Genomic DNA, 25,829 nt, shown 5'->3' with positions numbered 1-25,829 from the left:
ATCTAGCGTTTCAAAGCAGAAGCCACATTTAAATACTTTGTTGTACAGACATCTGTAATTCAGAAATACAGAAGTATTTTTGAGTCAGTCAATGTTTTCATGGGTAAAACCTAAAATAAAAATAAATGTCCTTCATGATGAAAACATAAACTTAAATTGCCAAATATTTATGCTCAATCTTGATCTATCTCACAAGCATATACATACAGTATCGTAGAAGGAAATCAGTAGTGGACTGGGCATAAGGGACTTGGCTTCACATCTGGAATCTGCTCGTAATTACCCAGGTGATCTTCGCAAGACATTCAGTCTCTCAGTTCCACAGCTGGTTGTCCATCAGATGAAGAGGTTGATCCATGATTCATAAATTGTTTATAGAACACTAATGTTCTGAAAGATAGACTAAGATTTTCTCTGCTAATATTAAATTTATTTTTCTTATTTGCAGGAAAATAATAGTTAATGATTAGGATTTTTGGTCATTAAAATTGTCTAGAGATGACAAAACCAGCTGATTCTCCTATCCATACGCTTTCACCTAGTCTATCCCTTTGTGGTGTTTCTAGCCTATACATAAGGCTCGATGAAATCAAGCATGCTTTAACACAGGGCTCTTAAGAAAAGAATAAAAGACCTATTTAATGTGAACAAAGGAGGTAGTGGCACCATTGCATATCCCTTATTCTGTAATTTCTAGTCTTACATTTATGGTCCAAATGTTCTCCCTTGGGATGGATGTGCCTTTTGATAGATATTGTATTTATAATCCTTCTCAAATCATGACTTGATTTTTTTTCTAAGTCCCTATTTTCAGTGGCTTTTTCCAAGGAGAAATTAGAAGTTGTTTAACCAAGATTCAAAGCCTCACTTGAGAACAAATAACATGTACACCTTAATGATTTGACCCCTTGACCTTTGTTCAGTCATTTTATAATGTTCCCTCTCCCTGTCTCAATACTTGAGAACCACGCCACCTCCCTACAGGTCTATTACCTCCACAGCTCTATAAGTAGAAATGGAGCCTCAACTCTCATTGACCAATTTCTATTATTTTTAGCTCATTCAGATAAGAAGGTGTTTTGTTACTATTGGCTCATCTGATTTATCTTACCACAGAAAGAGAAAACTATTAATATTTAAGAATCAAAAAATTAGCTTCAGGTCTCACTATTCAGTACAAATTAACTGAATCTGAACATATTTAATATAGCTTTTGCTTCAGTTTCTTCCAATGTCATACAATGATATTCCTTCAGAAATTTTCCCAACACCATTTGACACTTGATCTCTTTTTCCCCTAATCTCCTGAAGGTGAAATATTCACAGAAAACTTTTAAAAGTTCCTCTTACTTACCTTGTTCAACTTTTAAATTTTGATTATTAGTGTGATTTTATATACCACAATTATAATATGTGATTTTTCTGGTAGTAAAAATGTTCATGGTTTATTCAGTAAAATTAAATATATCAGTATATTAAAGCATTCTTCCCTCTCCTCTACTCCCCTACCCAAAAAAACTTATGGAGTTCTTCAAAGAATACCATCCATACCAGCAGATTTTAGCACTACTGGATTAGGTGGCTATATTAGTTTCCTATTGCTGGTGTAAAAATTATCACAAAGTTAGTGGCTTAAAACAGCAGAAATTCATTGTCTTACAGTTATATAGGTCAGAAGTCCAAAATGAATCTTATAGGACTAAAATCAAGGTATCAACAGGGCTCGTTTCTTTAAGAGGCCCTAGGGGAGAAGCCATTCCTTGCCTCTTCTAATTTCTTGTGTCTGCCAGCCTTCCAAAATAGCAGATAAAATATTTTAAATCTTTACTCTAAAAATCTGGTATCTTCCTGTGTTTAGTCAGTCCCCAAGAGAAGCTTAGTAGTCAAGCGACTTTAAGTCTAATATAATACTGATAGTACCATCTATTTGTATGATACAAATATAAAATCGGATCATGATTTTACAGTTGTGGTTATAATATATTAACTCATCTAAACAGGCTTCAATTATTTAAAAACATGCTCTTTATTTTCACCACACACTCAAAGTGATAATTGTGTGACGTGATAGAGGTGTTAGCTAATGCCATGGTGGTAATCATATTACAGTAAACAAATGTATCAACATGTTGTACACCTGAAACTCACATAGTATTACATGTCAAATATATTTCAATTAATATATATAATATGCTTTTTATTATAATGACCTGAAAGACAGTGTTCTTTTTCTGAAAGAGGGTATCAATAGCAAGGTTAAATGAAATAAATGTAGAATCATTAGAGTATCTTATCTTAATTGTAACTTCATCCTTTATCCAAATTAAATTTTTTTCCCAAAATGCTAACAAATAGCCAAATTGACTGACTTTATTTTCAACTCTTCTTTGTTCATATTCCTCAGTTAGAAATACAAAGAAGTACTAAATGGCCAAAAGCAAGCTATAAGAAAAAAGGGACACGTATATTTCACAAATTTAGTAATTTCTTTGGTAGTTGAGATATGTTATATGAAATATGGAATTATTTTAATATGACTCTGTTTTTGGTAGGTGTATCCTGATTGTTTGGCACAAGCTATCTATGCAACATTCCAGGAAGCATTTCCAGAATCCACTGATTTCTTTAATGATGAATTTAAAGAAGATCTAGGGAATAACATTTTTCTCTGGTTGTCAGGTACGAATATCATTAAGTATTGATCATTATTGTGGAACCTAAAACTTTTGAATTGCGGTGTTTTGTTTACTCCACTCAAAAAAATTTGTAGTTCTTTGCCTTACAAAACATAGCATATTGATATCTGTGTTTCAAAATAATAATGATTATTTATTTTATTCTGAAAATTCTGTTATACTAAAATTAATCAGTTGTTTACTTTAGAAAGCCAAATAATTTTACAGGCAGTGGAATTATTATAGAAACCCAAATTGCCACAGAGAGAAAACCATACCATAGATATTTTATATTTGTAAGAGAAATATTTTAAGCTGCTTTTGGAACACTGCTGGCATTTTTATAGCAAATAATATTGGGTAAATTCTAGAGCTAATTGAGTTCCTTGTAGAACATAAAAAAAGTAGGTATTGTTTCATATTCCTGGAAATACCTCCCCAATATTGTTTCCTAAGACTACTATACCATTATGGACTACCAGAAGCTATTGACTGTTTTCAAGTCCATCTTATAAATCTGTCCAAATTTTGACTAATTTTTTAAAACTGTTTTGTGTCAATTCTTAGTAACCAAACCATTTCTTTAAGAAAATGTTTCATATTTTAAGGAGGGAGTCCTTGGGAGGTACATGCTAGAAAACAACCCTGAGGACCACCCACCTCCATCAATACACATAGGACAGGTGTCTCCTAATTATAGAGAAAAATCCAACTAATTCAAATATAAGAAGCAAAAAGAGAATGAGCACAGAATTCATACAAAAATACTATAAGAAAAAAAATGTGAAGAACAGAACAACTTTCCTACAGACCTGTTGTAGAATGAATTGTGTCCCCCGAAAATTCATATTGACTTCTGTATGAAATTTTATAAGTCACTGTCTGACTTAATCCTTTTATTCAAGTTAGTTTTGTCACTGATTGTCTCGGGTTTTCTATGCATATCATCTGCAAATATAGTTTTCATATTTCTTTTATAATTCTTATGCTTTTAACTAGTTTCTATTATGTAATTAAAGAAGAATGTATATAACATATTTAGATGAGCGATAGCAATGAGCTAGGAGATGTATAAGGAAAGGTTTTAAAGTCCTCTGGTAAATCCAGTGGGGGGTGTCTACTTTACGCTCTTCCTATGGGTCTTCAAAGCATTCCATATGCAAACTGCCTGAAGTAAAGGCAAGAACACTAATATAAATACCTTATCCTATTTAAATATCAGAATGAATAGTTTTAGCTGAAGTAAACAAAAATTTTCTTGTTCAGGAAGTTTTATAGGCTATGACTGGTAGAATTAATCTGAAGGTTGAAAATTCAGCAATTTCTATTATTCTATTTTCCAGTTTACTAATTCTTTCTTCTGTCCCCTCCATTATGCTGTTAAGCTCATTCTTGATTTTTTTAAAAATTTGGTTATTGTACATTTCAGTTAAAGTTACATTTGGTTCTTTTTTATATCTTCTGTTTCTTCACTGAGACTTTGTTCTTTCATTTGTTTCAAGTGTGTTCATTATTGTTTAAGCATTTTTATTATAACTGCTTGAAAAATCCTTGTGATTCTAAAATCTGTGTCATCTAGATGCTGGCAATTGTCTTTTCTCATTCAAGTTGAATTTCCTAGTTTTTTATATGACAATTAAAACCTGGACATTTTGGGTATTGTAAGACTGAATCTTATCTAAATTTTGTGTTTCAACAGGCCTCCTCTGACACTGCTCTAGTTGGGGGAGAAGGGCACTGTCAGGTGGGGAATGGAAGTCCAGGTTACCCACTTGGTCTCTTTTGACATAGTGGTGCGAGGAGGGTTTGTTACAGCTCCCAGCAGACCTCTACTGATACCACCCTGGCTTTTAGGGGCAGGGATGCCTTGTTACTGCTCCCCAAGTGGCTTCCACTGACACTATAAGGGGGAGGGTAGCCTTGTTATATCTGGGCAGTGGTCACAGTCTCCACTAGGCCTCCTCTGACACCACTTTCCATAGGGAGAGGAAAGTGCACCTCATTCCAGTCCTGTGGGAATAAAAGTCTTCTGTCTCTGCTCTGCCTCCTCTGATACTACCCTAGTGAGAGTGGAAGCTGAGGCTCTCCAACCACCCTTTTCTGGCAGTGGTGGGTTTGGAGCAGCAGATTTTCCTGTTGTGTTTGGCTGGAGCAAGCAGTTATTGTCTAAAAGTTTTCTGTCCTACTAGGCAGCCCTTTTCCTGGTCCTTTGGCTAGAGAGAGGAGGGTTTTCTTGAGACTTCTTTTATCTTTGCCTGTTACCATTTCTGGATTCTGGTTTCTCTAGCACCGAGAAATATGAGTCAAAAAGAAAACCCAAGGACTTCACTGTTGTGTTGTACCTTGGGTCCTGAGGTTCCTAGTTAGTCTGCCTTCTTGTCTCCACCTTCTAGAGTCTTCTAATGTGTGTTTATAAACACATCCACTGAAACTGGTGTTATTTCATATTGGGTTACCTGAGAATACCTTATGAGAAGGTAATATTCATCAGAGACTCAAAGGAAGTGAGAGAATGAACTATGTCGATATCTGGAATGGAAACTTTTTAGGTAGAAGGAACAGCATATGAAAAGGCCATGATGCAGGTAGAAGATTAGCATATTTGCAATACAGCAAGGAAGCCAATGTAGCTGAGGTAGAATGAGAAAGGAATTGAAAAGTAGAAAGGTGAGGTCAGAGATATGTCTGTAGGTTAGGGCATCTCATAATTTATAGGCAGTTATAAGGACTCTTTCATTATGAGTGAAATGGAAAAGCACTAGATGATTTTGAGCAAATAATACTTGTAACCTAAAATATGTTTATAAGGTATCACTCTAGCTTTTGGGAGAACAAGAGACCATAGAGGGGACAAGGGAGGAATCAGGAATGCAGTTGGAGATATTGCAGTAATAGAAGTGAGACATGGTGATTGGTTAGAACAGGTTGGTTAAAGGATGAGGAGCTGGCAAGTTATATTAGATAAGTCTGCTGGCAGAGTCCATTGGATTTATTGATATATAGAAGTTGAAAGTGGAACAAATAAAAGAGTCAGGGATGATGCCAAGAATTTTAGCCTGAGCAAATAGACAACTACTGAAATGGTGAAGACTGTAAGAGAAGATTGTGGTGGTAGGGTTTTATGGAATCAGGATTTAAGTTTGAGATGTAATATTCGTCAACATTTGCATTTTTTATAACAAAATCTCAAATTTTTAGTGATTATTTTAAAGTGTAACAAGGAGATGACTGTGCCCTAAATGGTGTCTACACTATAGGAGAATTACAAGAAATAGTAAACACTAAAAGCATTTGAAAGCAAAGGAAGAAAAAGTACAGTGATAATTAAGGTAATCTTCATAGCCTGACTCAAGAATATAAGTAGACATTGAAGGAACAGCAGAACTATGCTAGATGAATGGATGCTGGACTCAGACATGGGCAAGAATCTAGACATGACAAGTGGTCTCCATTTGTACCTATAGAAAGAGGGTTAAATCCACAGCAAAGTCAACAGCAAGCTGAGCAAGAGAAATCCACATTTTACATAAAAAATCCCACTTAAGCCTCAAAAATCCTTATTGTAACAATATGCTATTATTTCTTTACAAAAGGGAAAACCAAGGTTAAGAGAATTTGTCCACAGTTACTACTAAGTAACGAACCAGGATTTCAACTTAAGCCTGTCAGACTCCAGTGTCTGAACTCCTATGAGTAATGGAATATTGCCCCCTGAGGTGAATAAAATAAAAACACCGGTATTTAATTTATGAAAAACTGTTGCAGAGAAGGAAAAGGGAAATTTTTCTGAAGACTTAGAGGAAGCAAGCCCTCCCTAATCCTCCCAGTGTTTCCCAGCAACTACTTGGGCTTTATTATTCATATGCTAAAACACGTACTTGATTAACACCCTAGGATTCACAAAAGGTGGAATGATCTCAGTTTTATTATAAAACCATCTACACAGGCACAAAATTGATCTATCTTTAGTAAACTTCATTGCTCACTTCTAGTCTGAATACGGCTGTTTATGAATGCATATCCTTCCAACATAGGCTAATCATCCCTGTTGAACACTTGTTTCAATACTTCTCTGTGGGCTACTTCACCTTAGTAGAAAACATTTCTGTAGCAAAAGGATCATCTATTGTTTCCTCACCTATTAACTTCACATCAGGCAGAAAAAATGGTTTAAAGTGGAGGGTAGGTGTGGCTAAAATGGGAAACTCGAGGAATCCTTGTGATGGAACCGTTCCATATCCTGACTATATCATTGTCTATATCCTGGTTGTGATACCATATTATAGTTTTACAAGGTAATAGTTACCATTGTGGGAAACTAAATAGAGGGTATGGGGATCTCTCTGTATTATTTCTTGCAAGTGCATGTAAATGTACACTTATCTCAAACAGAGTTAAAAAAATTCAAACCTGCATTTTCTTAAGATAAAAGGCAGCCATGCTGGTGGGAGTGTACAATCAATATCTAATAAAGCTGAACATATGCGAGTTTGAACCAGCATATCTATGACTCCCAGGTACATAACCTACAGAAATGTACATATTTCTGTACACCAAAAGCACAAAATGTTCTTAGCACTATTTATATAATAATCAAAACAAACTGTCCAAATGCCCATCAATAATATGAAATTTAGATAAACTGTGGAATATTCATATAATGAAATACTACCAGCAATGAGAATGAACACACTAGAATTATATACAATAGTATGAACAAATCACAGAAACAAGGTTGAGGGGGGAAAAATGCCCAGACACAAAAGAGTATATCCTGTTTGAGTCCACTGATACAAAGTTCAAAATCTGGCAAAACTAAGCTATAATTTTAGAAGTCAAGATAATGTTTATTCTTGGGAATTGGTCCTGGCTAGAAAGGAGGGCACCTGGAGTGCTGAATATTTTGTTTCTGGGGGCTGGTAACATGGATACCATATATTAAATTTGTGAAGATTCATTGAACTGTACATGATTGTTCATTTTAATTTTTATTCATTGATAAAAATTTAAGTTGAAAACAAAGGCAGTAGTGGTAGCTTCACTAGAGCCTCTATGGTTTATTTAATCATGAATATGTACAGATTTCTCTTGCAATGCATTTCTCACATTGCATACCTATCAAGAGTCACATGTTTTCTGAGTCTATGCTCATAAACGACCTTTTCAACTTTTAGTAAGATTTTTATCTCTCAGTTGTGATTATTTTGTATTGGCTAGAGCACTTGTTGAAAGAATTTTATAAGACATGTTTTTCTTATTTCTTTGTTGAGATGTTTATAGCATAGATCTAAAATACTTGATTCAATTTCTCCTCCTTAATAAAAAAAAATTCCTTTTTATCAGGATGAAGTAATCACTTTATTAGGTTATTTACATTATATTCAGTTTGATTTCTTACATTGTCATTTGGCTTTCATTTTTGGTTCGTTTTTCACAAACAAAATTTTTGTTACCAGAGCTCCTTATACACAATTCTTAGAGCACCAGAGACTGTATTAGTTTCCTATTGCTACTATAGCAAATTACTACTTAGTTTAAAACAACATAAATGTGTTATAGTTCTGGAAATCAGAAGGCCAAAATGAGTTTCACTAGGCTAAAATGAAGATGTTTGGCAGGGCTGTGTTCTTCTAGAGGTTCTAGGGGAGAATCTGTTTCTTTGCAACTTTTCTGAAGCTGTTTCCATTCTTTGCCTCATGGCCCTCTTTCATTATCAAAGCCAGCAATGGATAGTCAGTCTTTCTCATGTTGCATCACTCTGATACTGACTCCTCTACCTTCCGTTTCCATATTTAAGGACCCTTCTGATTACATTGGGCTCACCTGGACAAGCCCACATACCCTATTGTAAGGTTAGCCAATTTACAAACTTAATTCCGTCTGCTCCCTTCATTCCCCTTTGCCATGTAACATATTCACAATTTGGGAAGATTAGGATATGGAAGACTTTGGAGGCTACTTCTCTAGAGACACATTAAGATTTTGTACGATTGGCTAGATTTTGGCACAAGCCTTATGACTGAATCCCACATGGCAGCCTTACAATGAGCAAGATTAAAATTTGTGCCATGACTTCTGGCTTCTGCTTAGGATGTAGAAAACTAAAATGGTATTACTTCTACCCTTCCACCAAAAAACACTGGACTGTCTGGAAATTCAAAACTTTCCTTGAACCCATCAGAGATTGCAGAGCAGTCAACCCCAAATCTAAAGAAAGGGGCCTCCAAGGAGAGACCAGATGCAAGCACTTGCTCTTCGGGGGCAGATGCAGCCAGATACCATAAAAGCCAGTAAGAAGAATTCAACAACAAAAAATTTTTTTTTTGTCTGCGCCACGTGCTTTGCAGGATCTCAGTTCCCCGACCAGGGATTGAACCCCAGCCCCCTGAAGTGGAAGCACGGAGTCCCAACCGCTCGACCACCAGGGAATTCCCTTAGCCAAAATTTTTAATGAATTGCTTAAAGCTGAGTGTGGTCTAGTGTGAGAATATAGAACCCTTAGTAACTACATAAAACAAGGGAGAAGTTGCCCTCTCTTGCAAGCTTCTCTCCACACATCTTACAAGAAATACTAAGGGTGGAATAACAGTCTTGAGAAAGCCTGGGGGAATGTAATAGAAGCACTGCAAAAAAGGCATAAAGCCTTGCCTTGACCCTTCTATCTCCTCTATGTTGACAACAACAACAAGCTTTAAGCCACAGCAGGAGGAGGGGGAAAGGTTGTGGGGAGGAAGAGCAGCAAATGCAGTTGCCCTTAGGGAAGAAGTGGAAACACAGCTCACCTGGGAAACAGAAAACTACCTCTACCCCAGAGGCCAGGAATGCATACTGGGCCAAGAACAAGTTTGCTACAGCTGGGGCAAGGCTGGATTACTGAGAAGACCCTATCCCAAGACCCAGGAACAAAACCCAACGCTGATGCTGATTCAGAACAGAGAATACCTACCACTACCAGGCTAACAAACATCAACTGACAGGTAACAGCAGTCTACTGCTGGGAGAGGGGCACAAGTGTGGAAAAGACCATTTCTGAGAAGACACAAAAGATCTAAAAGAGAGTGGAGCAGATGCTGATGTGGAAGTAAACTAAGAGAAAACAAAAACCTCTGGCAAGGCAGTTTACATCGTAAGAGGAATTTGAAGCATGTAGAGTACTAAAGGTAATCATAGTAACAACAAAACCCAAACACAGCCCAACTCTCAATTCCCTTCCAGATTGACTTAATTACCCATGCTTAAGACCAAACAAAAAGCCCATTTCAAGGCCTGAAAACTATTTACCTCATCTTTACTGCATTACACAATATGTCTGACTTTCAACAAAAATTATGAAGTCTACAAAAAAGCAATGGAAAAAATAAACACACTATCAAGAGACAAATCATCAGAACCAGTTTTAGATATGACACAGATATTAGAATATCAGACAGGAAATTTTAAGTAACTATGATTAATATAGTAAATGCTCTAGTGGAAAAGATGGATAGATAACATGTATGATCAGATATGTAATTTGAGCAAGACATGGAAACTATAGGAAAGAAGACAACATAGGCCAATGGAACAAAATTGAGAGCCCAGAAATAAACCCTCACAAACACAGTCAAGTAATATTCGACAAGAGAGCCAAGAATACTCAATGGGAAAAGGATAGTCTCTTCAATAAATGGTGTTGGGAAAACTGGATCATCACAGGTAGAATAATGAAATTGGACTCCTATCTTATGCCACTCACAAAAATTAACTTGAAATGGAGTAAAGAACTGAAACCATAAAACTCTTAAGAAGAAAACATAGTGGTAAATCTCCTTGACATATGTATTCACAACAATTTTTTGGATATGGTATCAAAAGCACAAGCAACAAAAGCGAAAATTAGTAAGTGGGACGACATCAAACTAAAGAGCTTCTGCATAGTAGAAAACAACAAAATGAAAAGACAACTTATGGAATATATTTGCAAATTATATCTGATAAGAGGTTAATATCCAAAAGATAAAAGGAACTCAGTTCAACAGCAAAAAGGAAACAATCTGATTTTAAAAATAGGCAGAGGAACCGAACAGACATTTTTCCAAAGAAGACATACAGATGTCCAACAGGTACATGAAAGGATGTTCAACATCACTAATCACCAGGGAAATGCTAGTAAAAACCATAATGATATATCACCTCACACCTGTTAGAATGGCCATTATCAAAGCGACTACAAATAACAGATGTTGGCAAGGATGTAGAGAAAAGAGAACCCTTGTGCACTGTTGGTGGGAATGTAAATTGGTGCAGCTACTATGGAAAACAGTATGGAAGTCCCTCAAAAAACTGAAAATAGAACTCCCGTGTGATTCAGCAATCCCACTTCTAGCAGGTAGACTGAATCTTTCCCCTGATCTCCTGCCAGGCTGTAGTGTGGAGTGAGGGGCACTGGGCACTTGCCCCTTCAAACTGGGAAGTGTGATGAGGTGGCAGCCATCAGTGCAAGTCTCTCTCTGCTCTGATTGTTGGCAAGCCAGCACACACGCACTCCTTACAATTAGAGTCTAGGCTTCTCCATCTCTTCTGTCTCAGTGGATTTCCCAACAGGCATGGGGGCTCCCCAGGGCAAGGGTCCACCTTTGTGGACCTTTCTCTTCCTTACAGACCCCTCCAGGGGTGCTGGTTCCAACCCGATGTCTTCCCCCCCCCCCAAGTCTACCCAGTTACATGGAGATCTTCCTTGCAGTTTCGGTTTTATAGGAGATATTCTGCCGGTTTCCAATTAGTTTTCTTTGAGTAATCTTCCACATGTAGATGGGTTTTTTGTTTTTTTGTTTTGTTTTTTGTTTTTTTTGCGGTACGCGGGCCTCTCACTGCTATGGCCTCTCCCGCTGCGGAGCACAGGCTCCGGACTCACAGGCTCAGTGGCCATGGCCCATGGGCCCAGCCTCTCCGCGGCATGTGGGATCCTCCCGGACCGGGGCATGAACCCGTGTCCCCTGCATCGGCAGGCGGACTCTCAACCACTGCGCCACCAGGGAAGCCCCTAGATGTATTTTTGATGTGTTTGTGAGAGCAAGTGAGCTCCATGTCTTCCTACTCTGACATTGATCCCCCTCTCAATAAAAAAAAAACTGTCTTTTAATCTCCTGATCTGTTAGCCTTACTATACCCCAGATTTTCCACAAATACACTATATATTTTAAAACATAGACAATCTATGGAGGAACATTCAAACGAATCACACTTCAGGCTTCTGAATATTTTATCTAGTGGCAACTAATGTGAAATAGGCAATAACCAAATCTAAAAACACTTAGAAAATTCCAATTTGATATCAAAATATAGCAAATAATCCTCATTGAATACTCACTGCTGAGAAAATACTGGCTATGTTTATGAGTATATCAATGTATATTAATAATGATGATAATATTAGCTCATATTTCCCATTTACTGAACACATTAACATATACTGTCTCAACCATCAGAATAAACATATGGAGTATGCAAAGGAATTTATATTGTTCTCATTTTTATTGCTGAGTATATAAATGTTTAGTGTGGTTAAATCAATTATTCAACCCTGTACAGTTTTTGGAACAAAAATGGAACTTTTTAAATGGAATTTATTTTTATTTCTTTTAGGGTACTATAACTGATTCATAAACATTATTTTAAAAATAATAGGAAATACAGATAGGGAAATTTTGAAAACAATAATCACCTATGCTGAGAGGAAATCATGTTAATGTTTAAGCTATAGTCACACATATGTATATGGTAAAATTGTCCTTCACATAAAAACATGTTATGATTGCCTTTATATGTTAACAAATACTTACAAGGTAACTTTTAATGGATACTTCATGATCCACTGTATGGATGTACTGTTGCTGGATATTTAGGTCCTTTCCAAGTTTTCACAATATTAATCTCCCCTTATGTCCATTTATGAACTTAGCTTATGTCTATGAGTCAGAAAGGTATATATCAAGCTTATCTCTTTTCTAATTCTCAGTCTTATGTGATAAGATATTAACATTTCTATGTAGAGATTTCCTCTTTTGAAACTTGAGACTGACAGTCCTCACAGGACTGTTGTGAGAATGAAATGTATAATGCTCCTAAAAAGGCTTTGACAAAAGATATTTTTAAACTCCTAATTTCTTTGGCTAAATGTACATATTTGTATCAACAGGTTTAAAACCTAAAAAAGACTTTTGGACCCACTGGAAGCTGAACGAACTCTCCACAACAACCATTCATGGTAGCAAGAAAACACCTTCAGAATCTATAAAGGACAGGATTGCAAGAAGTCAAGGACGCATATCAACTTGTAAGTAAATTTATTATATACTTCTGATTGAAATAGCCAAAATCAAGTGTATCATTATTTTTTTGTCAAAATTTTCTAATGATTTATTTTCTGGTGAGGGTCTTAAAATAACATTTGATTTATAGATGGGTATTATAGTAATTTGAATATTGCTTTATATTTTAGTTTTTCATTAAAAAAATAGCATGTGCTTAAGTCCTTTTCTCATTTGCATGTTACTATGTTTTTATATTGATCTGCGGGAACTTCTCAGGTTTGTAAGAACACTACAAATATTCTTAATTTTTAGCTGTATTGCTCTCTGGTTAATAATGTGTTTTACCAATAGATAAGTTTAAAGTTTTTATTCAGTAAATTTAAATAATGTCTTTTGTAGTTTCAGTTTTGTGGCATGTTTGTCAGGACTTACTTACCTAATATTATGAAAAAAAGAATCTACCTGTTCTTTTTTTCTAGTACTTTTTTATTTCCATGTTTTATTCAACTCTTTAATCCACTTGGGGTTTATTTTGTTATAAAGGAAGGTAGTTGTAGTCCAGTATTTTGTTTTTTCCAAATGCTTACTTATTAAATAGTCCGCTTACAGACTACTTGAAATAGCAATTCACATAGATATATTTTTGTATTCTCTTCTACCTCCCAAATTCCTGTACCAGGACGAAACTTCTCAGTAACTCTAGATTAATTAGCACTTTAAGGCAAGTTTATTTTTCTCTAATTTATACTATATTTCAATACTAAACATAGGTCTGGTGCTCAGGCCTCATTTCTGACCAATTAAATAAGAATCTGAGGCTCAGTATTTTTTAAAGCTACCCAGATGATTTCAATGTGCAGGCAAAGTTAAGAACCACTAGTGTAGAGGGAAATACCTTTCCATCATAATTCTTGATATAGGCCAGGGCAAGGAGAGACTAACCTACTCAACCTACTCTTCTGAAAGCGGCTCGTCAGTTAATTTCTGATTCCAAAATTGTTTAATTAGTTAATTACTGCTCTTCTGATTAGTACTTTGATTCTTCTCCACTCTTATCCCCATAGATGTCATCCTGTCTGATTTCTATCTTTTAGTAGTTATGTGAAATTTCTTATTTGCTAATGTCACCCTGGTTTTTACAGAGCTTCATGCATATTTGTAATTTTGGATGGAAAGAGACATAATCCACTGTCTTGACCCAATCTTATCTCTCTTTGTTTCTCAGTCTCACATGTGAATAACAACTTGGCTGAATATAAAATTAAGGAGGTTGGGGGAGCTTTCTATTTTTTTTTTTCATTTTAACTTACAGAAAAGTGTTGAGAATAGTATAAGGAACTCCCATATATCCTTTATCCACCAAATGTTTGAATTTATCCTATTTGTTTTATTGTTGTCTCTCTCCCTCTTTTATATAAACATTTAAAGCTATAAATTTCTCTAATTCCTGTTTCAGCTACATTCTGCAAATTTTGATATATTTTCGTTATCATTTAATCCAAAATATTTTCTAATATCCAGTATAATTTCTGTTTTGACCTATGGATTATTAAGAGATGTATTATTTAATTTTTAAATACTTAGGGCTTTTCTAGATACCTTAAAATTACTGATTTCTAGGGCTTCCCTGGTAGCATAGTGGTTGAGAGTCCGCCTGCCATTGCAGGGGACACAGGTTTGTGCCCCGGTCTGGGAGGATCCCACATACCGCGGAGCGGCTGGGCCCGTGAGCCATGGCCGCTGTGCCTGCGCGTCCGGAGCCTGTGCTCCGCAATGGGAGAGGCCACAACAGTGAGAGGCCCGTGTACGGCAAAAAAAAAAAAAAAAAAAAAATTACTGATTTCCAATTTTAAATATACTGTGGTCTGAGCATATACTCTACAATCTTTTGAAGTGTATTGAGACTTGTTTTATGGTACAGTACATGGTCTATCTTGGTGAACCTTCAATGTGCACATGAGAAGAATGTGTATTCTGCAATTATTTTGTAAATCTCAATTAGATCAAGGTGGTTGATAGTGATATTCAGATCTTCAATATCAAGATTCAACAAACTACAGCCTGTGGACCAAATCTGGCCTGCAGCCTATTTTTTATACATCCTATGAGCTAAGAATGAGTTTTACATTTTTAAGGGTTGTTAAAAAAAAAAAAAAAAACAATAAAGAATATACCACAGAGGGACTTTCCTGGTGGCACAGTTGTTAAGAATCTGCTTGCCAGTGCAGGAGACACGGGTTCAAGCCCTGGTCCGGGAAGATACCACATGCTGCAGAGCAACTAAGCCCAGGCGCCACAACTACTGAGCCTGCGCTCTAGAACCCGTGCTCCACAACAAGAGAAGCCACTGCAGTGAGAAGCCTGTTCACTGCAACAAAGAGTAGCCCCCGCTTGCCACAACCAGAGAAAGCCGGCGCACAGTAACAAAGACCCACCGCAGCCCAAAATAAATAAATTTAAAAATATATATATACCACAGAGATCACATGTGGCCCACAAAGCCTAAAATATTGGACTATCTGACCCTTAATAGAAAAAGTGTGCTAACTCTCGTTCTGTATCTTTATGATATTTAATTATTCTATTAATTACTGAGAAGGGGGTGTTAAAATCTCCCACTGCAATTGTGGAATTATCTATTTCTCCCCTTAATTCTGCTGATTTTTGCTTTATGCATTTTTAAGTTACTGGGCACATACACAATTACTATGTTTTCCCTTTAATCATTATGAAATATTTCTTCATATCTATGATAATTCTCCTAGGGGAATTATCGATCTAATTATGAGTTCTATTTTGTCAGATATTAATATAGCCACTTGAGCTTTCTTATGCTTGTGGTTTGCATAGTGTATCTTTTCCCATCATTTTACTTATAACCTCTTTGTTTTTTCTTGTTTAAAGGTTGTCTTGCAAACAACCTATAGTTGAATCTTGGTTTTTTATTTAGTCTTACAATTTCTTCCTTTTGATTGGAGTGATTACTTCATTTACATTCAGCATAACTATTGACATGATTAGGGTTGTTTTTACCATGTTCCTGTTTGTTTTCAGTTTTATCTCACCTGTTTTTTGTTCTTCAATTCCCCTTCCCTATCTTCATTTGGTTAAGCAAATATTTTTAGTATTCCATTTTAATTCTTCTACTGGCTGTTTGCCTGTACCTTCTTGAATTTTTTGCAATTGCCTTAGTGATTTCAAAATGCATCCTTAAATTATTAAAATACTACTTAAAGTTAATGTTGTCCTACTTTACTAAAAATGTAGGAACTTGGAGACGGATAGCTACACATACTCCCCTTTGTCCTTTGTGCTGTTGTCATATATATTAGAAGATCTACATGAATAATGGCCTCACATTATACAGTGTTAGGATTTTTGCTTCAAATAACTACATGGTTTATTTCAGCTTTATTGAGGTCTAATTGATGTACAATAAACCACACACATTTAGAATATAAAATTTCACAATTGGACATATGTATAAACTCATAAAACTGTCACAATTGGACATATGTATAAACTCATAAAACTGTCACAACCTTCAAGATAGGAAACATATCCACCATTCCAGAAAGTTTCTCAGACTTTTTTGTAGTTCCTCCCTCTTTCTCAATCCCCAGGCAATTACTCATGTGATTTTTGTCACTACAGGTTAGTTTGCATTTTCTAGAATTTTATGTAAATGGAATCATAGAGTATGTGCTATCTTTTGTCTGGCATTTTCTACTCTGCATAAGTATCTTGAGATTCATTCATCTTGATGTAGGTATTAATAGTTTGTTCCCCTGTATTGCTGAGTAATAGTCCATGGTAAGGATATACAACAATTTGTTTATCCATTCACATGTTGGTAGACATTTGCATTGTTTCCAGTATTTAGCTATTATAAATAAAGCTGCTATGAATATTCATGTACAAGTCTTTGTGTAAGCATAGGATTTCATTTATCTTTGGTAAGCATCTAGTACTGGAAGGCTGAGTAGTATGGTAAGTGTATTATAACATTTTAAGAAATTGCCAAATTTATCCAAAATTTTACATTCCTATCAGTATACAGGTTATAGTTACTCTACTTCCTCGCTAAGACTTTGTACAGTCTTTTTAATTTTAGCCATTCTTGTGGGTTATGTACCGGTATTTAGTTAGGTTTTACTTTAATTTCTCTAACGACTAATTATGATGAGCTCTTTTCATGTGCTTATTTGCCATCTGTATATCTTCTTTGCTGAAGTGTCTGTTTCAATCTTTTCGCTATTTTTATTGGGGTTGTTTGTCTTATTTTAATTCTGTTATAACAGTTCTTTATATATTCTAGACACAAATCCTTTAACAGGTATATATTTTACAAATATTCTTTTCTAGTCTGTAGTTGCCTTTTCATTTTATAATAGTGTACTTTGAAAGGCAAAAGTTTATAATATGGTAAAATCAAATTTATAATTTTTTCCAATAGGGTATGTGCTTTTTTGTGTCATATTCAAGAATTTTTTTGTGAACCCAATTTTACCAAGATCTTCTCCCATGTTTTCTTCTAGAAATTTTATAGTATATAATTTTATAGCTTAGAATTGTAGCTCCTATTATACACTTAGGTCTCTAATTCATTTTGAGTAATTTTTGAAAATTATGTGAAGTAAGCAGTGAGGATCATTTCTTTGCATATTATTCTAGCACCATATGTTGAAAAGATTATCCTTTGCCCATTGAATTATCTTGGAACCTTTGTCAAAAAAACATTTGATCATATGTGTATTGCTCTATGCAGGTACTCTGAATTCTGTTTCACTAATGCCAATACCAAACTACCTTGATAATCGTAATTTTATAACATGTCTTGGAGTCAGGTACTATAAGTCCTCCAACTTTGTTCTTCTTTTAAAAAATTATTTTGGCTATCTAGATTCTTTTCATTTCTATATAATTTTTTAACTGCTTATCAGTATTTAAAGTATATACTCTGGAATTTTCATTGGAATTAGGTTGAATCTATCAACTTAAGAAGCATTGACATCTTAACAATATTGATATTCCAATCCATGAACATAGAATATTTCCACATTTATTTAGGACTTCTTTCTATCTCAGCAATATTTTCTAGTTTTTTCTTTATAGATGCTGCACATATCTCTCAAATAATATTGCATATGGTGTTTTTAATTTCAATTCCTGATTGTTCACTGGTAATATATAAAAAATACTATAGAAAAATACTTTTATGTTGATCTTAATATCCTACAATCTTACTAAACTTGCTTATTAGTTCTAGTAGCCTTTTTAGATTTCTTAGGATTTTTTCTTCATGGATACTCATGTCATCTGAGAATAAAGAGCATTTTACTTTATTTTCAATCTATATGCCTTTTATTTATTTTACTTGCCTATGGCTAGGATCTTTAAGAAGATGTTGACTAAAAGTGGTGAGAGTAGACATGCGTGCCTCATTCCTGATCTTAGAGGGAAATGTTAGGTTACTTACCTTTAAATAGATTTTGGCTGAAGGCTTTTATAGATATCTTTTATCAGGTTGAGGTAGTTTCATTCCCTTCCTAGTTTGCTGAGAGGTTTTTGTTGTTGTTTGTTTTTTAACAAATAGATGTAGGATTTTAGCATTTGTTGAGAAGAACATACTGTTTTTCTATTTTAGTCTTTTAATACAGTGAATTACACTGATTGATTTTTCAAGTGTTACCTAACCTTGCATTCCTGGGAAAAATCCCATTTGGCAATTGTATATTAACCTTTTCATGTATACTACTGAATTCAGTTTGCTAAAATTTTGTTTTCTTTTCCTGTACTGTCCTGTCACATTTTAGTAATAAGTGTAATGTTCACCCCTCTTCTCTTTTCTAAGGGTTGGTGTAAACTTGGTATTTGTTCTTCTTTATGTATTTGGTAGAATTCACCAATGAAGCCATCTGGGTCTAGAAATTCCTCTGTGGTAAGGTTTTTGACTAAAAATTCATTTCTCTGATATAGTGCTATTCAAATGATCAGTTCCTTCTTGAGTAAACTGTAGTTTTGTGTAAATTTTTATTTTATTCCATTAAATATTTTTGAGTTTTATCTGAGATGTGATCTAGTTATTCAGAAATATTTTGGTCTACTTGGGGCTTTATTTTAAGCTTCATTAGGTGGAGCCAGAGAACTCTTTTGTTTAGGCCTTAACATGCTTCCCCTACTGAGGCAGTACCCTTCTTAGTATTCTACCCCATGCTCTGTGTGTAACAGATTTCCCATCTGGCTGTCTGGAACATGAGCTTTCTGTGAGCCCCAAGCATTGTTCTGCCCGCTCCTTCCTGTGTTTTTTTTTTTTTTTTTAAACCAAGCTCAGGCAAAAATTCAAGGATAACCTTCTGAAGAGCTCCAGAATGCTCTCTGTGTGCATCTGTCGCCTCTATATTATGCTGACCTGTGAATTTTAGCTTGCCTTGACCTTCCTGAATGCTAAATTTTATTTTTCAACTCAGTTCTGCTTGGATTCCCACCACTACACTGTGGCCTCAAATTTTCTTTTTTAGAGACAATGAGATGAGACAACTGAAGGGTTCCCTCATTAGGTTTTTTTCTCTTGGCTGGAGCGGGGGTGATTACTGTCCTGTGCTGCCTGTTGTCCAACACATGAAAACCATTGTTTCATATATTTTCTCCAATTTTTTACTTGTTTAAGAAAGAAGAGCAATCCAGTTCCTGTTACTCCATCATAGCAAGAAGTAGAAGTGATTATATGTATTTTAAAAGATTAAGAGAAGACATAAAAATAGTCTTCTATATTTATTCACATATTTGCCATTCCTGGATCTTCATTCCCTCCTATAAATTTGAGTTTCCATCTGGTGTCATTTCCCTTCAGCTTGGGAAAAAACTACCTTTTGGCAGTTCTTATAGTTCAGTTCTGCCAGTAATAAAGTTTCTCAAGTTTATTTATCTAAAAATAATGTTCATTTTGCCTTTATTTTTGAAGGATATTTTTGCTGGATTTAGAATTCTAAGTTCACTTTTCTTTTGCCTTTCAGCAAGATATTGTTCCATTGGGTTCTGGTTTGGTATTGTTTCTTTTTTTTTTTTTTATCCACTCTTATTTATATTCTTTTCCCATATAGGACATTACAGAGTATTGAGTAGAGTTCCCTGTGCTATACAACAGGTTATTATTAGTTATCTATTCTATATATAGTAATGTGTACATGTCAATTCCAATCTCCCAATTTATCCCTCTCCTACCTTTCCCCCTTGGTAAACATAAGTTTCTTTTCTACATCTGTGACTCTACTTCTGTTTTGTAAACAGGTTCATTTGTACCATATTTTTTAGATTCCACATATAAGCAATATCATATGATATTTGTTTTTCTCTGTCTGACTTACCTCACTCGGTATGACAATCTCTAGGTCCATCCATATCACTGCAAATGACATTATTTCATTGTTTTTTATGGCTGCGTAATATTTCATTGTATACATGTACCACATCTTCTTTATCCATTCTTTGGTTGATAGACTTTTAGGTTGCATCCATGTCCTGGCTATTGTAAATAGTGCCGCAATGACCTTGGGGTGCAGGTATCATTTCGAATTATGATTTTCTCTGTATATGTGCCCAGGAATGGGATTGCTAGATCATACGGTAGCTTTATTTTTAGTTTTTTAAGGAACCTCCATACCGTTCTCCATAGTGGCTGTACCAATTTACCTTCCCACCAACAGTGTAGGAGGGTTCCCTTTTCTCCACACCCTCTCCAGCATTTATGGTTTGTAGATTTTTTGATGATGGCCCTTCTGACCAGTGAGGTGATACCTTATTGTCGTTTTGATTTGAATTTCTCTAATTTAGTGATGTTGAGCATCTTTTCATGTGCTTCTTGGCCGTCTATATGTCTACTTTGGAGAAATGTCTATTTAGATATTCTGCCCATTTTTTGATTGGGTTTTTTTTTGTTTGTTTTTGGTATTGAGCTGCATGAGCTGTTTGTATAGTTTGGAGATAAATCCCTTGTCAGTTGCTACATTTGCAAATATGTTCTCATTCTGTAGGTCGTCTTTTTGTTTTGTTTATGGTTCCCTTTGCTGTGCAAAAGCTTTTAAGTTTAATTAGGTTCCATTTATTTTTGCTTTTATTTTCTTTACTCTAGGAGGTGGATTGAAAAAGATCAAGCTGAGATTCATGTCAGAGAGTGTTCTGCCTATGTTTTCCTCTAAGAAGTTTATAGTATCTGGTCTTACATTTAGGTCTTTAATCCATTTTGAGTTTACTTTTGTATATAGTGTTAGAGAATGTTCTAATTTCATTCTTTTAATGCAGCTGTCCGGTATTCCCAGCATGACTTATTGAAGAGACTGTCCTTTCTCAATTGTATATTCTTGCCTCCTTTATCATATATTAGGTGACCATAGGTGCATGGGTTTATCTCTGGACTTTCTATCCTGTTCCAATGATCTATATTTCTGTTTTTGTGCCAGTACCATACCATTTTGATGACTGTAGCTTTGTAGTATAGTCTGAAGTCAGGGAGCCTGATTCCTCTAGCTCTGTTTTTCTTTCTCAAGATTGCCTTGGCTATTCAGGGTGTTTTGTGTTTCCATACAAATTGTAAAATTTTTTGTTCTAATTCTGTGAAAAATGCTATTGGTAATTTGATAGGGATTGCATTGAATCTGTAGATTACTTTGGGTAGTATAGTCATTTTCACAATATTGATTCTTCCAATCCAAGAACATAGTATATCTTTTCATCTGTTTGTGTCATCTTTTATTTCTTTCATCAATATCTTATAGTTTTTTTCTGTTTTTTTGTGGTACACAGGCCTCTCACTGTTGTGGCCTCTCCCATTGCGGAGCACAGGCTCCAGATGTGCAGGCTCAGCGGCCGTGGCTCACGGGCCTAGCCGCTCCGCGGCATGTGGGATCCTCCCGGACCGGGGCACGAACCTGTGTCCCCTGCATTGGCAGGCAGACTCTCAACCACTGCGCCACCAGGGAAGCCCTCATCAATATCTTATAGTTTTTGGAGTACAAACCTTTTGCCTCCTTAGGTAGGTTTATTCCTAGGTATTTTATTCTTTTTGATGCAATGGTAAATGGGACAGTTTTCTTAATTTCTCTTTCTTATCTTTCACTGTTAATGTATAGGAATGCAAGAGATTTCTGTGTATTAATTTTGTATCCTGCAACTTTACCAAATTCATTGATGAGCTCTAGTTTTCTGGTAGCATCTTTAGGATTTTCTATGTGTAGTATCATATCATCTGTAAACAGTGCTAGTTTTACTTCTTCTTTTCCAATTTGGATTCCTTTTATTTCTTTTTCTTCTCTGATTGCTGTGGGTAGGACTTCCAAAACTATGTTGAATAAAAGTAGCAAGGGTGGATGTCCTTGTCTTGTTCCTGATCTTAGAGGAAATGCTTTTAGTTTTTCACCAGTGAGAATGATGTTTACTGTGGATTTGCCATATATGGCCTTTATTATGTTGAAGTATGTTCTTTCTATGCCCACTTTCTGGAGAGTTTTTATCATAAATGGGTGTTGAATTTTGTCAAATGCTTTTTCTGCATCTATTGAGATGATCATATGGTTTTTATTCTTCAGTTTGTTAGTGTAGTGTATCACATTGATTGATTCACATATGTTGAAGAATCTTTGCATCCCTGGGGTAAATCCCACTTGATCATGGTATATGATTCTTTTAATGTGTTGTTGGATTGGATTTGCTAGTATTTTGTTGAAGATTTTTCCTTCTGTATTCATCAGTAATACTGGCCTGTAATGTTTTTGTGTGTGATATCTTTGTCTGGTTTTGGTATCAAGGTGATTGTGACCTTATAGAATGAGCTTTGGAGTGTTCATTCCTCAGCAATTTTTTGGAATAGTTTGAGAAGGATAGGTGTTAACTCTTCTCTAAATGTTTGATAGAATTTGCCTGTGAATCCATCTGGTTCCAGACAGCTGTTTGTTGGAAGTTTTTAAATCACAGTTTCAATTTCAGTACTTGTGATTGATCTGTTCATATTTTCTATTTCTTCCTGGTACAGTCTTGGAAGATTGTACCTTTCTAAGAATTTGTCCATTTCTTCTAGGTTGTCCATTTTATTGCCTTATAGTTGCTTGTATTAGTCTCTTATGATCCTTTGTATGGTGTCAGTTGTAACTTCTTTTTCATTTCTAATTTTATTGATTTGAGTCCTCTGCCTTTTTTTCTTGATGAGAACCCTACAGGTTCCATTTTAGAAGGCTCAACTCCCCTCCAGTTTCTATCTGCTTTTAGTCATTCCCTGGTATCTTCAAGTGGTTAATGTCCTGTTTTTAAACACTTTCAAGAATTCATAACTTTTATCTATGGGAGAGTCAGACTGATGTAAATTAAATATTTAAATATTGAGTTTATTTTCCAATTTAAATATCAAATTGTCAAATCCCATGTTCTTATAAAACTAGATACTGCTTCATTATCTTCTGTTATTTAGTCTAGTAGAGAAGTCTAAACCAGCCTATGTTTTCTTCCTTTACAGTTAATTTATAAAATTTAGTTTTTACTTCTCCTTATTTAGATGTTTCCAAGATTTTTTAATTTGTCTTTAAATTTGGAAAATGTCACTAGAACATGTCTTGATGATTTTCGTAAGTTTTCACAATGCCAAAATGTATTTAAAATTCTTGGATTTCCCTAAGCTCTGTGGTAGACCTAGTAAAGATCTTAGCCAAATATTTCAAGTGAGACATAGAAACTTATATGGCCAGACTGAAGAGGAAGGGAAAGTGACACTGTTGCAGATATTAAAGGAAAAAGTTTCATTTCACCATTGGAGAGTATCCCCTGACATTGAGGAAATAAAATCTCCAGAGAAAGCCTTCATATCCTGTTTTCACGTGGTATGCTATGACATACTAAATGTTGTCTTGTTACCTCATAAGAAATGAAAATATATAGGGACCAATTTTTTAAAAATACGATAAAGCCCACTACAAGCTACTCATTTGGCAAATATGTAAACTAAGAACAATCTTTTATTAGGGAATGACAACTGAAAGGTCTTTGGAGGTGAGGCTGAAAGCAAAAAATCAAGTCCCTCGGAAGACCACGATTTTCAACATCATGTTTTAGCCAGTCACGGGCTTACCATTCTACCCGGTGCCCCTGGACTGTAGGACCTTGAGTAAGGGACTTCTCTTTGGATTCCCAAATAAACACCTCATTTCAGTGGAGCTTTTGCTTTTCTGAGTAAGTTTCTGCCAATGTGGATGAGGATCTGTCAAGACCTCCTCATGTGTACTTTCCCATCATGTGGTAAACTATATTTATTATGAAAAACACTTTAAAATTTGGTCCCATTTCATGGACTTCAGATATAATATCAGTTTTTGTATTTTCTTTCTGGTGCTGATGCACATTTTCCTATTTGTAAGTTTTGTAGTTGTTTTACTTAGAGTTGAGAGATAGATCAAAGTGGTTATGTTTATCCCAGTTCTTTACATGGGGTTTCCTTTTGGATTTGTTTTTATTATTATTTTTTATTTAAACATGCAGGAAAGTATAGAAAATATTTCCCACACATAACAAATATTTGCATTTTGCCATATTTGCTTTTCAAGCCTTTTATTTACATATCTTTTGTACCATTCCTAAATCTGTCCCTTCCTCCCCAGAGGTAATGATTATATGGGTATTTGTAGGCATTCTTCCTTTCTATAATATATAGCATTGTTTCTTATGTTCTTTACATAAATAATATATATGAAACTGTTTCAATATTTCAATATTTAACCATAATCAACATTCAAAAATTAAAAATAATCAACAGATATTGACCAATATTTTAGCCACCAAGAGAATACAGTTATGTTATTCCATAGTTTATATAGAGGCCATCAAAAATGTTTTTCTCTTATTAGAGGAAGTACTGCTTATGAGCTTTTATCTCAATTACTTTTGTTCCAAATATTATTTATATGTTGCTTCATGATAGTCCTGGTTTTTTCAGAAGTTATTATTTTTGCAGTATCCATTTTATGCAATCTAAAATAAAGAATTACTCTGGGTGGTGAACTACCATGCTTTAAAGAGGTTTTATACTGTATTTCTAATGAAATGATCATTTTAATTTGGAAAAACATAAAAATTATATTTGTTTCAAACACACTTGATTTTCATATTAATGGAAAGTCTTTATAAAATGCATCATATATTTTATTTACCCATAAATATTTGAAAAGTACTTTTTATATTACATTCTAAAACATCACTAGATTTTTCTGTTTCTGGATAAGATCATCTAAGTCTGGGGTATTATGGTAGGTTAGAGGTTTAATTAGGGTTTCTTTTCATATACTGCTCAAAATTAAATTTTAATAATTTATGTTCAACTTGGGGAAATCTTCAGTTTGAACTATGTATTTGATAAAGTGTGTTAACGTATTAGGGCTTTATTAGTAATAATCTTATGTAGTAGGTTGCTTTTATTATCAGTTATAAAATGAGGAAACTGAAACATAAGGGAATTAAATAACTTGCTCAAGGTCACATCACTCATAAATGGTGGAATATGAATTCAAATTCAGGAAATTCTGGCCTTAGAATCTGAACTCTTTAACGACTTCACATACTGCCTCTCAGACATTTAATTTTACAGGCTTGTAAGTATGTTAAGGCTTAAAATTGTCATCATAGGATACGAGTTTTAACTTAGGAGAATTACCATAGCCTTATTCCCTCATTCATGACTAATGTGAATGAGTGTTTAGATCCTTTTCCGGGATCAAGTTTTAATATGTGAGAAGGAAGGAGGAAAGCTGTTAGAAGAGCCAAAGTAGGATGCAGAAGACTGGGGGAAAATCTCACTTGTTTCCCAATTTTGTATACAGATGCCTCT

General features: G+C 35.0%; 1 protein-coding gene across 5 annotated transcripts in view; it reads left to right on the top strand.

Moving 5' to 3' along the window:
* Nucleotides 1-25,829, top strand: part of FAM227B (family with sequence similarity 227 member B) — a 279,436-nt gene that overhangs the window by 55,233 nt on the left and 198,374 nt on the right. For 4 of the 5 annotated variants that reach the window (XM_069540461.1, XM_060005216.1, XM_069540460.1 and 1 more), the window contains exons 9-11: nucleotides 2,553-2,679; nucleotides 12,853-12,990; nucleotides 21,770-21,998. In XM_069540461.1, the coding sequence (XP_069396562.1) occupies nucleotides 2,553-2,679; nucleotides 12,853-12,990; nucleotides 21,770-21,998 (494 nt within the window). The remainder of the gene's footprint in view (nucleotides 1-2,552; nucleotides 2,680-12,852; nucleotides 12,991-21,769; nucleotides 21,999-25,829) is intronic. The other variant, XM_069540462.1, reaches the window with a different exon arrangement.

Source organism: Delphinus delphis, chromosome 2, assembly GCF_949987515.2.
Source record: "Delphinus delphis chromosome 2, mDelDel1.2, whole genome shotgun sequence".
Taxonomy (NCBI): Eukaryota; Metazoa; Chordata; class Mammalia; order Artiodactyla; family Delphinidae; genus Delphinus; species Delphinus delphis.
The sequence above is the reverse complement of the archived record's forward strand: the minus strand, read 5'-3'. Positions and strand labels throughout refer to the sequence as shown.